At 45.1% G+C, this 14,319-nt stretch overlaps 1 protein-coding gene across 1 annotated transcript in view; it reads right to left on the bottom strand.

The window, feature by feature from the left end:
• Positions 1-14,319, bottom strand: part of Jak1 (Janus kinase 1) — a 111,136-nt gene that overhangs the window by 12,596 nt on the left and 84,221 nt on the right. The window contains exons 9-12 of the mRNA XM_028778756.1: positions 11,600-11,757; positions 9,338-9,461; positions 6,560-6,746; positions 1,752-1,858 (exon numbers count right to left, since the gene is read on the bottom strand). Of these exons, the coding sequence (XP_028634589.1) occupies positions 1,752-1,858; positions 6,560-6,746; positions 9,338-9,461; positions 11,600-11,757 (576 nt within the window). The remainder of the gene's footprint in view (positions 1-1,751; positions 1,859-6,559; positions 6,747-9,337; positions 9,462-11,599; positions 11,758-14,319) is intronic.

Raw genomic sequence — 14,319 nt, 5'->3', positions numbered from 1 at the left:
TGAAAAGCAGCTTGTTCTCCATCTCAAGGGTCACCCTGTAACCCAGCTGCAGTCTATCACAAACCTGTGAGGAGTATCTAACAGCCAGGTCTCCAAAGCAGACTTAAGGAGTACTCTGCCAGATGGCATCTCTGCTCTCAGGCTGGGGGACAAAGGAAAGGGGCCTTTATCCTCTCACACTGGCCTTTAACTTCATGATGCTTGATCTCAGCCTAGTCTCTGTAAACAGAGTAATAATCCCATCTGCTGTGTAATGCAGTGAAACGAGTAGGAGCTTAGGCATAAAGGCTTCTGGTATAGACTGACTCACAGTGTGCCGACACTTGACTGTTGAGCCTGTGTGTTCTGTTTCAGAGCCGTTCAGTCCATGCTCCATTCCCCCACTCCCCATCCAACCACTCTGCAGCACCCACCAGGACATGCATAAGAAGCTTGAGAAGCACAAATCATGTCAGCATCAGTCCAAGCTGAGGACCGGGCTGGTGTTTTCCTCATAGGAAGGAAGGTGACCACAGCACCAGACAAATGAGTCCACCCATGCACAGAATGATCTGTCTGCCTCTAAGGACCCTTCTAGACTGTGTTTCAATACTTCTGATTTTTAATTCCTAATATTTGGAAATCAGCATGTGATACATAAAACATAACACTGAGCTGCTAATATCAGCCCCACAGAGCTTGCAAACAGGAGCTCTTATGAAAGCTCTTGCAAATACAGAAAATGGACTGTGGTCGGTACCTAGGAAGCCTGTTCCCGACAGAACACACACCACTGTTAATCAGGTATATTAATTTACACAAATACCACCACTTGTTATCTGTCACAGCAGAGTGGCCATTTATCCTCCCTGTCTGCTATACTCTGACAAAGTCCTGCAACTATTCATTAGAGCTGCATCTGTCATGAGGTGATCCATCAGCATTATGGGAAGCTGCATTCCCAGAACATTCCATAAAAGGCATATGCTTTTTCAAGACAATTATTCTTCCCTAGAAGAAGACTTAATTAATTCCAAGGACTAGGTAACAGAACCCACAAAGACCAATGTTCACTCCAGCATCCTTCAATACAGTTCTCTCTGTCTGAGCAGAGCCTTGGTGACTCATCTTCTGGGGCTCTGCTTTAGTGTCCTTCGCTAGGAAACCAGCTCTGCCCTTCTAAGACAAGATTTTGCATAACCACACATGCCACTGAGGATGGCAACTAGGCCCACCTATGTAAGTGCCTCTGTGGGCCTGGCTTAGTCTGGAGATTCTGGGTATCAAAGGCCATCCCAAGGAAGGCTGGGGCAATGGTCTGAGATCCCCAGAGGGCTCCCTTTCTGAAGCCAGCTCTTGTCCTGCCCTGCCCTTGGAGTCTTTGTTCTCTCTATTCCCTTTGTTAAGTCCCTCCTGAAAAGGTAAGACCAAGCCCCAGAGGAACTATTACACAGCACTCTGTGGGGTGGGGACCGTCAGCCCAGACTCTGTCCACTGACACCAATCTCTGCTGCCATGTCAGTGATCCCGTACCTCTACCCCAGGTAGCCCACACCTCCTCATCTACATCCATCAAGGATTAGTCTCTCAGGGGAAGGCCATCAGCAAGACTGGGTAAAATGAAAGGTGGGCCTGGGTGGCCTTACCTCCTTGTTCTCTTTCCACTAGAATTTCCCCCAAAGCAGACTTTATCCCCCTTCCTCAAATCTCCATGGATTACCCTATGGGGTTTTAGGACTGAAGCTGGACAAAGACCCTTAGTGAGGACTTACTTGTATAATATCTTTCTTAAGGATCCGATCAAAACTCAGCTGGCTCATGGAGTAGACAGGCTGCCATTCCTGGGCTTTCTTAGTGGCTACTAGCAGATTGGAGATTTCTGTGAAAAGATCAGAGAATTCTGAGCACCATTCTGCACTGACATGGCTAGCCATTGTGTGCTGACCCATGGGGCTTATCGAACACATGTGTTTGCTAGTTACATCCTTGAACAAGTCTGTGTCAGGTAAATGTTTAGTTCATACCCTCCAGGAGCTTACAGGCTGTCAACATGAGTCAGCAAGCACATGGAGAGCTACAATTTACCCAAGGTTCACATAGCAGGATCTGAGATGAGGCAAGGTTCCTTTGGGAAATGAACATTTAAATCTAAGAATGGCAAGATATGGTGGCACATGCCTATAATCTTAGTACATGAGAGCAACGAGTGAGTTGGAGAATAGCTTAGACTGTCTCAAAAAGAAGAAAAAAATAAAACAAATGACAAAAGTCAGTCTCAAGAAGCCAGGGACCATGTCTGTCTCATTTCCTGCTCCATGTCTACAGCCTAGAATATAATGAGTGCTCAACAAGTTACCTGGCTTTGTATTTACTTTGCGGGAATCAAAACCAGGGTCTTGTGCAAACACTCTGTTTCCTAGTTTCCAACAAGACTTTGTTAAATATAGGAAGCACCAGGGGTGAGCTGAATGAGGAAAGACAGATGCTTTGAGGCTAGTGAACCCGGTGAAAAAGGGAAGTACATGCTATATGCAGATGAAAGGAAAAGGCAACCTAGAATAAGGGTCCTAGAAATCTTGCTATGAGGCTGCAGCCTCTAAGCATGTGGCTTAGGAGTAGGCCATTTCCCAAGCTCTACTAAGTTAAACAGCAAATACATGACCAGGTCTGCCAGGCCAGGGTTACATGGGCTGTAAGGAATTTATCCTCTGTAAGCTGCCTTCCACATTCAGACACAGTACAGAATCCTCTGGGAATCAGGTTGACCTGACGTAGTTACTGAATATATCATGTACTTCCTTTAGCTGGACCAGTACCACTAGGGAAGTAACAACTCACAGATGGTCTCCTTGTTCCACTTTCTTGCATTGGACGACAATGACTTTAGGGAGAAATATTCTCTCATGGGAGTTCTAATTCTTGGATTCTGATAAGAAAGTTCCCAAAAATCTGTAGAAATTCCAAGGCACAATTCACAGAACCCACACATAGACTAGTGTAAATAAACTGCTAAGCAGTAGGTTACCACATTGGTTACATGATCCTCAAATCTTCTTAGAGCAGGGCTGTTTTTTTTTTCTGTTTACACTCATATGTTCTGTTTTTTGTTTACATTCATACGTTCTGTTTTCTCTATGCTGGGTATTGTTCTACAAGAAACTGTTAACTCCTGTGCCCAAGCTCAAGAGACAGCAATTGTCAGCGGCCTTATCTGTACTCCAGATCAGAATAAAGGCTCAAAGACATTCAGCAACCTAACCACAGAGCTTGCTAAGCCAGAGAGGAAGGCTTCATAAAGCACCCAGGAACAGACTCTAGTCTGACTTTCCTGGGGTACAAATCTAAGTACCAGAAACTGGCTTCAGTCATCTTCTGGGTGCTCCTGTTTCTGAGCCCATTCCTTGCACAGTTCTCTTTTGACTCTAGCCTATTCCCTGGGAAAATACAATTTAAATAGGCTCTGTACAGCCATCTTGAGGAAGGAACAGAGTCAAATATAATGAGGCTATTTGACTGGTTACATGAGGACAGACAGAGGAGGCTGGCGGCAGGCCTTCTGTGAATCAGAGAGAAGGATGAGTCTAAAGTAGCTCATGGCTTGATTATCTGTGTGAGTCAGGGTACCTGCACTACACCTTACCTGTGAGAGGGGGAGCCATTTCACCACCATAAGTACGTTTTGTACAAGAAAGCTGTGCCCTCAGGTTGCTAAGTGAAACAGATGAGACCATGCCCAGAAGCGCTTTCTTTAGTATGTAGTAAAGGCTCCACCACTGGCAGCCACGGTCATCATGATCAACCACCCTAGTCTCCCACCAGAATGCTCCAGCCTTGTGTATCAGAATGCAGACATCTTCCACAAGGAGCAACTAAGTGGAAATCAGCAGCATACCTGCCTGTACTGAGGAGAACCAAGAGGACAGGTACTGACACACATTCAGTGGTATGTGGGCCTGAGTGCTGGGCCTGACTAAGGGCTTACTTGTCTGTCATATGCTTCTGGCTGGCCACCTGTCTTTTCAATGGCATTATTTATTCCACAAAGAGATGTATATTCCAGTATAAAACCTAGGACAGGGTGTCTGGCTCTGGGAACCCTACAGTTAAAAGTACAGAGAAACGGAGCAACCTGAAATGACTCTTTGTGTCACATGTTCCTGATTTTAGTACTTCTCTAATTTTCAGGTTCTGAGAACTAACACAAGGAAGCTTCACATTGGGCTCCTCAGCTTTCTCTCCCTCCCCTCAGATGAGAGACACCCTAGGTCCCAGAGTTGGGTGACCATAGTACCTATCCCTATGCAAAGCATATGTAGATGGGATGGAGAAGTAGTATCAGTGTATTCAGGTGAAACAGTGTTCAAATCTCCAGACTTTGTCCACTTGGGATCTTAGCCAAGCATCCTGAATTATTCTGATAATTAAATGGTATATAACACGTAAGATCTTTAAACTGGCAGACCAAACACTTACTAAGATGTCAAAAGCTATTGTTATTATTTACTGTCACTACTATACTACTGCTGATACCATTAGCTGTGAAGCCTTGAGCAAGTCACTGAATATCCCCGAAACCAACTTCCTATATGGAAAAAAAAAAAACCAGTAAGATAGTCACTAAACTACTTTGAACATAGGAGGTACTGCTACAGTGGAAGATATTCCAACATTATCACCTGATGGGACAGTCCTGCACAAGATTTGGTGTGCATTCTAGCTTCCCATGAATCAGAGAGCAGTGAGTGACACCCAGACCTTCAGAGTTCTTATGCAAGAGAGAAAAGCAGACACAAGGTACTCTCAACGCTCCATTTCAGAAGAGCCCCAGGAAAAGTCACACAAGAGATATTCAACGTTGTTCCTACACTCTTCCCCTCCAAAGCTACTGGCTTCCAGATCTATGCCATTAGAGGTGATAGCTACATCAGAACTCTGGACAGGCACCCTTCAGGGAATGCACATCCTAGTTGGCAGCCTTCTCAATTCCGTGGATGCTGTCTTCTCCCAGGGACCATGAACCCTAGGGAAGTAAGATCTTCTTTTAACACCAGAAGGGTGGTCATGTAAGTAAATAAGACCATTGGCCTTTAAAGCCCTAAGGAGCTCTGAGGTCTCATGGCCAAGAGGCAGATGTGTTTTCGCCCTTTGCGGCATATCAGCTAGTGTGAAAACAAAGGTTGCAGTTACTCTGAGGCTGGCAGGTAACCCTATCTGATCAACAAGAACACAAGGCCTTCCTCCTTCACCACATTTAGGAACTCACCTTTTGCTGAGACTAAAACATAATTCACACACTGGGAACTCAAAGTCCTGGGCTAGAAGTGTACCTCAGCTTAAGGGAAAGCACTTGACTTGTGTGCATGAGCCCCTGGGTTTAATCTCTAGAACTTCTAGAAAACCCAGGCCCTTTCTACCCATTCCTTAGGAAGACTCAAAGGTAATTCTCTTAAAGAACAATATAGTCTCAAAGAGCCTGCTTCAAGGCTAGTGTCAAGAGCTTGTGTGCTACCTTCTCTTCAAGGACTTAGACAACCAAGATCCAGCAAAGGCAAGACAGCATGTAGGGGTAGAGAAACAAAAACTCCAATATATAGGATCTAGCATTTGGGGCTAGACCTGACCCCAAGTTTCCATGACTTTCCATGAGACTCATTTCATTCTGTAAGATGAGGCCCTTGGCCAGGTAACCCCCAAAGCATCCTTTCACAATCATATTCTGAGGCAAGGACATTAGCCATGCCTCTCTCCAAGCTTAACCAAAAACAGGTGAGTCCCTGGCCCCTTGCCTGAGTTTTAGTTCCTGCTCCTTCTATAGGGCCCTCTGACTGCAGGAGAAGGCTGCAGTCCCTTGATATGGCAGCCAAGGGCCCCTATATTACCCCAAATCTGTTCTCCTCGGTTCCATTTCTCCCTTCCTTCTCTACTTCACAATGGTCCTCTAGAAGCTCCCTGCAGCTCCTGCCCTGGCCTGCCACATTGGTCCCTACATACTCCATAGCTCTACTGGGCAGGCCTTTGCCTAACTGGCACCTCCCTCTCATCACCCAACACTCAGCTCAAGATCTGCCTCCTGACTCAGAGATTTTGACTATCTCTTTCTTTTCACCCCAGGGTATGTTATCTATCACTCATCAAATACTGAGGTGGTCTCAGTGATCTGTAATATTATCTGCACTAGACTATATACCCTCAGAGAACAGGGCCTGGGTCTTCCCACCTAACACAGTTCCTTAGCCCTCAGACATGCCAGAAACATTTGTCTGATAACATAAACCAAACTGAGGTGTAAAGCCACTTTACTCAAATCACAAAAAAATCTCTGCTTATTAATCCTAAGCAGTCTCTTCTACAGTCTCACTGGGGTGTTGAGGAGAGGTGTATGTCTGTTATACAGACAATACTGGCACTAGGGAGATGAGATGTTGCACAGAGACAGACCTGAAACAGAGCTTAAAGAAAAACAACTAGGACTACAGTTTCTTTAACTCAGACAGCATCCTTTAGCCCACATGGGTAAAGCATCACAAGTGGTAAATGACAACCCAGAGGGGCACAGCTTAGCTTGAACACAGAGACAAACCTCGAGGCTTAGGCTGACAGCAGCGTTTCAGCACAAAGCTTATATTGTCCGTGCGCAGGATCTGTTTCTTGAGGTGGTTCATGAGGTCTCTCAGGCTGGGAAAGTGGTCACCAGAGCCATGCAGGCTGTAGCGGCCCTTCTGCACCTCAATCTGAAAGTTCTTGAACTGCTTCTGGCCACCCAATACCTGTCATCCACAAAAACAACCATGTTTAGAATGGGATCAGGCAGTGTGATATTAGGGGGCACTGAGCAAGAAGGTGTAGAAACTGTGTGTTTAAAAATATCCCCTAATAAACTTCATCAACAAACCAACCAACCAGTAAGTCAATAATGACACAGTGCCCAGGAAAGCAAAAGGAAGTCAAGCACGTCAGTATACAGAGCTTACAGCTACAGAAATATTACTTGGGTTTTGACCTGTAAGATGAAGGCCATGAAAAAATGTCATAGGATTGTTGCAAATTTAAAAAAAAATAAAAAACCTTTTTAGAATGCTAATTGCTGAAAACTGAACTCCATATGGGTATCTACATCACCTCCTCTTGGGCTCGCAGAACAAAGTGGAAGAAGGGCAAAAGAATGCACGGAGGAGGAAGGGTGGAGTGTTCGGAGGAGGAAGGGGCAGAGTGTTAGAGACATCTTCCTAGCACACTACAGCTGTTGCACTCTTGAACTCTCAGTGATTATCAGGATAAGACTGGGCAGGCTAGCATTTTATCATAAAGGGGAGGAAGGGATTAGGAGGGTCCATCCTTCCTGATGTTATAAACACAGTTAATAGCTGCTGGGGAAGAAAGAGACATTTTCTTTAGCGGTATAGCTGCTAGTGTGGACCCTGTGTTCCTATGAGCAATTCTAATTAAACTCAGTTGGTCATCAAAAAAAAAAGGCATGACAACGGAAGAAGGACTTTCTGAGGAAAGAGACTGGCAGGAATTGGAGGAGGCAAGGATTATAGGGGGGTGAATATGGATCATATATACATACATACATACATGTATATGTGTGTGTGTATATATATACATGTATATATACATACATGTATATATGAAAATATAAAACCCATTATTAAATATAATTAATATATGCTAATTTTATAAGAAAAAACCACAAAAGTGTTATATAAAGATTAATTAGTACTATGCATGAAGAAATGTGATGGCTACATTCACCCAGAACTTTTTCAAAGTGAGCCCTTGCACACCATGAACCAGGCCAAGGAGGAGCTCACTGAGAGCTGGTATCTGGCTGTCCATCCAGGCAATAATTCCAGCACCACAAAACCAAGTCTGAGCAGCTTTCTTCCATGGCTCTTCTTATACAAAGAAAAAAAATGAAGAATGAGAGCCAAGAAGACCTTATGGTATAAACTGGGCATGACATTTAAAGTATCAGTGCCCACAAGGTTACGTCATCCTACAAACCCATACAATGGAATAGCACCGCCTCTATCATATGACCTCTGTAAGTTTTAATTAATTTCATGTACACAAAATGAAATAAACATCTTCTTTATGACTGTTCTTTCCCCAGGTAACCTGACCAACTAGGATGTTGCTCTGATTCTACTCAGGAGGCGGGGCTACCTCACACAGCCATCGTACTATTAAACTTCCTCCAAAGACTGATGAGTAAGTGAAAACAGGAAGCCACCGAGCCCAAGGCAGCCCTGGGGTCTGGCTGTTCAGGAACACTCCTGGAACTTTACCAATACACCTGGGAGCACTGGGTTCCTCATGTGACTTCCTCCTTCCACTGTGACAGAGCCCACTCCTGGGGCTCTCTTACACTTGTCCCCTGAGTCTGATGCCTTGCCTCCATCTAACAGGCTCTCTCAACTCAGCTTTCCAGGCTGGGTGAGCCTTACTATTGCTGGGAGATTTAATGTAGACTAACTCTATAAAACTCACCATCTTCACTGGACATGGTGGTACATTCCTTCAACCCTAGCACTCAAGAGGCAGAGGCCACTGATCTCTTTGAGTTCAAGACCAACTTGGTCTACATTGAGTTCCACGACATCCAGAGCTACATAGGGAAATCCTGTCTCAAAAAATAAACCAAGAAAAGAAGAAGAAAAGCCCAACCCCACAACAAACAAAACCTCACCCTCATCATCATCTAAAATTCTCTAAAACCTCTTAAACATTCTAAAAAGTTGCATGAATAGCAAAGGCATTTGAGGGACCATGAATCAGCAATCCATTTGGAGCAGCATCTGGATGTTTATGAAGCAGACACCTTGGGAAAGCAATTAATGTTAAAATGCCCAAAGCTGCAGTTGCTGGGAAAAACAGGCCATGTTGATGAGCTGGCTCTTTGACATCAGTCTACACCAGAGAATGCCATAGGCAAACATAGTTCTAGGTCTGATGATTCTGCCGTCGGCTATAAAGTAAGTCACTCTAGATAACTAAGCTAGGGTTCACATGTTCCTGATGGAAGGCTGTTTTCTAGTCATGTTCTACCTTCCAAAGCTACAGTCCTCCTCCTGAGAGAAAAGAGAAGAGAAGGGGAGTGGAGGGGGGAGGAAATAAGGAAGGAGGAGATAAGAAAAAAAGAGACGGAAGGAGGGAAGGGGGACCAGACATAAGAAAGAATACAGAGACTGGCTATTGCGTGTCCTATCAGGTAGGATATTGATATTCTTTCCAGACTACCAGAGACTTGCTCAGAGACCCAGGTGCTGCTTTCTGTCACAGCTCCTGGGCTGGGTGGTAGTGAACAGCTACCTCGTGGCTGCATCCCCTGGCCCACACCTGTGTCCCGACTGACCTCAGACTTTTCAAAGCAGGTGACAGTCATAAGAATGTTGTCAAAGTCAGTGCAGCTCCACCTCAGCACGTACATTCCCTCCTCACTCCCTTCTTGTCGCAGCTTATTGATGGCATATTCTGTGCTGGAGAGAGAAGCAGACAAAGGACAAAGGCTCATACCATAGTACATAAGCTGCAGGGACACCCAGTTCCCTGCACTAGCTCAAGCTTATAGCCACATCCTGTTACCTGCCTGGCTCCGAAAGTTCTCTCTGGCATGGTGTGAAGCAGGTGGTGAGAAGGAGCTTGAGACGCCCAGAGTTTCCAATTTCTAGGGGAAAACTCACCTCCTGCCCCTCAACATACAAAAGCCTGCTTGATTGTCTCAAATTCTACAAAGACGTGTCTCCACATCTTACCAGAAGAGTGCACCCCAATACTAGTAAGTAAGTAAGAGCTGCTAAGGATTGAGAGGAGTCCCGCGCTTGGCCCTTTCCAGCCCCTCCCTCTAACTGCTGAGGCGGGCAGTCGGATCCACTTCCTTTACTGCTGTGTCCTCAGTAACCACACCTGGCCGGGATCACAGTAAGAGCTTAATCAGTGACAACTGGAATAAAGACCTCGGTGGTGAGTAAAAGAGTACTAGAGGAGAACACACCTATGCTCCTTTGTATTCCCCAATGCAGTGAGTCTTGATGCCCAAAGGGCACAGCACACTAGCTAAATGGTTACTAGTACCTGGTAAGTATGCTCACAAGTACTGGTGAAAGAGGACTGATGTGGTCAGTGTACTTTAGACAAATAGAGACATGCGGATATTGGTGGCGCACACCTTTAACCCCAGCACTTGGGAGGCAGAGGTAGGCAAATCTCTGAGTTCAAGGCCAGCCTGGTCTACAGAATGAGTTCCAGGACAGCCAAGGCTACACAGAGAAACCCTGTCTTGAAAAAAGAAACACCTCTCCCCAAAAACAGAAAAGCAGAGACTTCAAGTACTTTCCACCTGTGTCATATGGCCACTGATCTTTCTATGCCCTCACTCATGTTGAGTCCTCACACGGGACACACACCCTGTCCCTTCTTTGAGAGCTAGCAAGACACGGGCTCGTCAATGTTTAATCAAATTTTAAATGTAGATTTCAGCCTCCCACAGACACGCAACATTTACTCCTTCACGCTCACTCAGTGTCTTTGCAGTGTATACCAACACAGGAGCAAGCAATGCAGTTATAGCCCTGCCTTTAGGAGACACTCTGGGAAGAGATGGAAGTCAAACAGGAAGCTCATGGACATAAAACTAAATGGTGGTGGTAAGAGGGTAATGAACACCACTGAAGGAACTCAAAGCAGACTGCACTATCCAGGGAGGAGAGACAGAGAGGGGACAACAGAATGTTGTCACTTTACATAAGGTGATTAGAAGAGTTCTCAGAGAAGGCAGCACCTGAACACCTGAAGGAAGGAGGGGCTGTGGAGACCCTAGAGCAACATGTTCTCAACCTGTGTGTTGTGACCCATTTGGAGTGGCATATCAGATATCCTGCATATTAAATATTTACATTATGATTCAGAACAATAGCAAAATTACAGTTATGAAGTAGCAGCAAAAGTAACTTTATGGTTGGGGTCATCACAACATGAGAAACTGTATTAAAGAGTCATGGCATTAGGAAGGTTGAGAACCACTGTGCTAAAAGAAGGGTATATCAGACACTAGGAAAAGGCAGTGTAAGTGTGTGGAGGCTCAACTGAAGCTGGAACACCAGAGGATGATGCTTTTCTGGTGGCCAGTTTCTTGTTCTGCAATTCTTCATGAGCTAATAAAGCTGTGAGCCTCTCTCAGCCAGTGACCACACACCACTAGACTATTTTTCTCTTGGGTAACCAAGATTCGTAGAAGGGGGCTAAGCCTGTCACATGGAATACAGATGAAGACAATTCCTAAGATTTAGAGATCTACATCCTGTCTCCCTTCAAGTGCTCAGTATTGGACAGGATAGGAGTTGGCTATGGAGAGGTGAAGGGGTTAAACTATGCGAAGCAGAGATCAAATTAAGGGAGTAGTTGGGGGCATGCTCTAAGGGCCATGGCAGGAAACAGCAGGAAATGACAGGAAGGGCTGGTGGAAGCTCAGCACGCTGTGCAAAGAAGACAGCCTCCAAGTGTATGGACACTCATCCCACCCTAACAACTGGCCACATGTGGAGCTGAGGGGACTTTCTACCTCTAAAACCTGGGCTCTTTTCACACCAAAGGTAATTGAGAGAATTTTGGAACCAACCAGATTGGACCATGACAGCCATTCTGTATATTGTGGACAATCAGTGGGGGAGCCACATCAGTACAGAGGTAATGGTGAGCATCTGCAGTGAGCCGGAAGTAGCCATCCACCAGGGACACAAAGGACAGGGCTTCCTCATGAGAAGCGAGCTTTAGTTCCTGGTGAGAGAAGACACAGCACAGTTACATCACTTCGTTCCGGTGTGGCTGGCACCTACCTTCAGATACCTCTGAAAAACAAATTTCAAATGCTCCAGAGCAGTGGGGCTGGCTGAATCAGGCCCCGCCTGGCATACAAGCACTGTGGCTTCCTGACAGCAGAAGCCTGAGAAATGTGTGAGAGATGCAGAGATCAAAGCAAGACCAGGCAACATGCTGGCATCCTGCTTTCATGAAAGACCAATAGCCAAGTACTACCTGCTCTAGATGGGCAGATATGGAGAGGCACAGTGTGAATTGCAGGCCCTGCAACCAGCCCCTTCAAGTTCACAACATCCCCACCTGCTACTAGGCTCAAACATATTCAACTCTCTGTTTTTATAGGTCAAAATGGTCAACTACTGGCAATTTCAAATTGTTTAACCAATGATTTGTGTGTCTTTAACAGGTTACTGAACCTCTGCGCCTCTGTAAAATAGAGATGACTACCACCACAGACTTAACATGGTAATTAAAACAGCTGACACTTGTAAAGTTGTTAAGAGTAGGAAATGCCTGGCACAACCTTAGTGCTGATGTCGGTGAAAGAAATCCAACTTAAAGAGACAGATATTCCGTGTGCCTTTCCTTGTTACTGCGCCCTTTGTAGCACTGTAGCCTGACAGAACCAGAGGCGTAGGTGGCTAGTGTGGACTCTGTTCTTCAATATGGGGGCACTAACTGGGTGCTAGACATGACTGGTAGCTTACACATGATGGAGCTGCCCATAAAATGTGAACCCCAGCTACTGCTTCACTTCCTTTGCTGTCATCCTACAAGGCTACTCACAGTGAATAATGAGACGACTGACCTACCATCACCAACACCCCAAATCCCTCAGATTCCTTGGGGGTTGGTAACTTCTTAGCAACATAACAACACTGGTGGAAAGTGGAAAGTGTGGCCCACAGCCAGGCAGCCTCAGGCAAATCCTGCCACTTTCTCACTATGAAACGCAAGTCCCTGTCCCTCTCTACTATAGCCTCAGGTTCCTCACTTGAAACTGACTGACATCCTTCCATCAATTCTTCTAAAGCAGTGGTTCTCAGCCTTCCTAATGCTGGGATCCCTTAAGACAGTTTCTTATGTTGTGGTGACCTCCAATCATGAAATTATTCTCACTGCTACTTCATCACCATAATTTTGCTACTGATACAAATATATATCCCAATATAAATATCTTATATGCAGATAGTCTTTCTTAGATGACCCCCGAGAAAGGATTCTTTGAGACCATTCCCACAAAGGGGTCTCAACCCACAGATTGAGAGCTGTTGCTCTAAAGACTCCATAATCCAAGCTCTTCACCACCAACAGCATGCTTCTCCCTCCTTTTCCTGTTTTTCTACCAACATTTCTCAACATTCTAGCTCTCACTCCACCTTTTAAATTTTTTTATTATATTAATTGTGTATGCATGAACATATGCATGCCACAGTACACATGTGGAGGTCAGAGGACAACTTTCTGGAGTTAGTTCTCTCCTTCTACCTATATGTAGCTCCAGTGAATTGAACTCAGGTCCCCAGGCTTGGTGGCCAAATGTCTTTACCTGTCACCTGTGAACCACCTGACCAGCCCTTCATGACTTTAACCACATTTTTTTCCTGATAAAATTATTTGTTTTAATGTTTGAAAGGAGGGAAGGTAGACTAAGAAAATGAAAGGCATTCACAATATCACCACAAACAAGTGGCCATGAAGGTAGAACACTTGCTCTAAAGCTTGGTAAAGAAAACCAGTGTCAGCTTCTAGATCAGTATTTACAATCTGCTTTTATTCTATTTACAGATCTTTTCTTTTTGTTTTAATAGTTTGGTTATATTATATCCCACTACCCAGGAAAACTGAGACCATTTTCCCAGCCTTCTATTTTATACCCAGGTTGTTTGACTGCAAATACTGCTGAAATGAACCCTTTTTGTTTGGTTGGTTTTTGGCCTTTCAAGACACGGTTTCTTTGTGTAGCCCTGGCTATCCTGGAACTTACTCTGTAGTCCAGGCTAGCTTTGAACTCAGAGACCTGACATGAACACTCTTATTCATAAGCCTCTGTCTGCATCTCACTGTCACTGGGAACATGTTCCCTTAGTTCCTAAATGAAACCCATAGAAATATTTTCAAGACTTTTGCCATATGCTGTCAAACTGTTTTCTAGAAGGTCACGAGAAAGGTGATCTCTCCACAGGGGAGTGTGGCCCGTGCTTTGTGCTGTCTCACTGGGCTCTTCCTTTGCGTTGTGCATTATCTTTCTGACATCGTTTTAAGCAAAACAAGATTTCCCTAGTGCTGACACCCTTCACTTTGTAAGCATGCCTGTCACACTAGCCTGGCCTCAAGACTGTTATCAGAGGTGACTTCCCACAAAAAAAACATGTTTACTTGGCAGTCTTACCACTTTCCCTGCCGAGCTGGCCTGCTTGTGATAGCAGAAAAGACAAAGTGAGGTGACACCCTCTCTGCTGTCCTAAGGCCTTGGGTGTGCTGACACCCCAATGGGGCTGCTCTGTGGTAACGCCCTCT

Source organism: Grammomys surdaster, unplaced genomic scaffold (genome assembly GCF_004785775.1).
Source record: "Grammomys surdaster isolate TR1022 unplaced genomic scaffold, NIH_TR_1.0 341, whole genome shotgun sequence".
NCBI classification, from domain to species: domain Eukaryota; kingdom Metazoa; phylum Chordata; class Mammalia; order Rodentia; family Muridae; genus Grammomys; species Grammomys surdaster.
The sequence above is the reverse complement of the archived record's forward strand: the minus strand, read 5'-3'. Positions and strand labels throughout refer to the sequence as shown.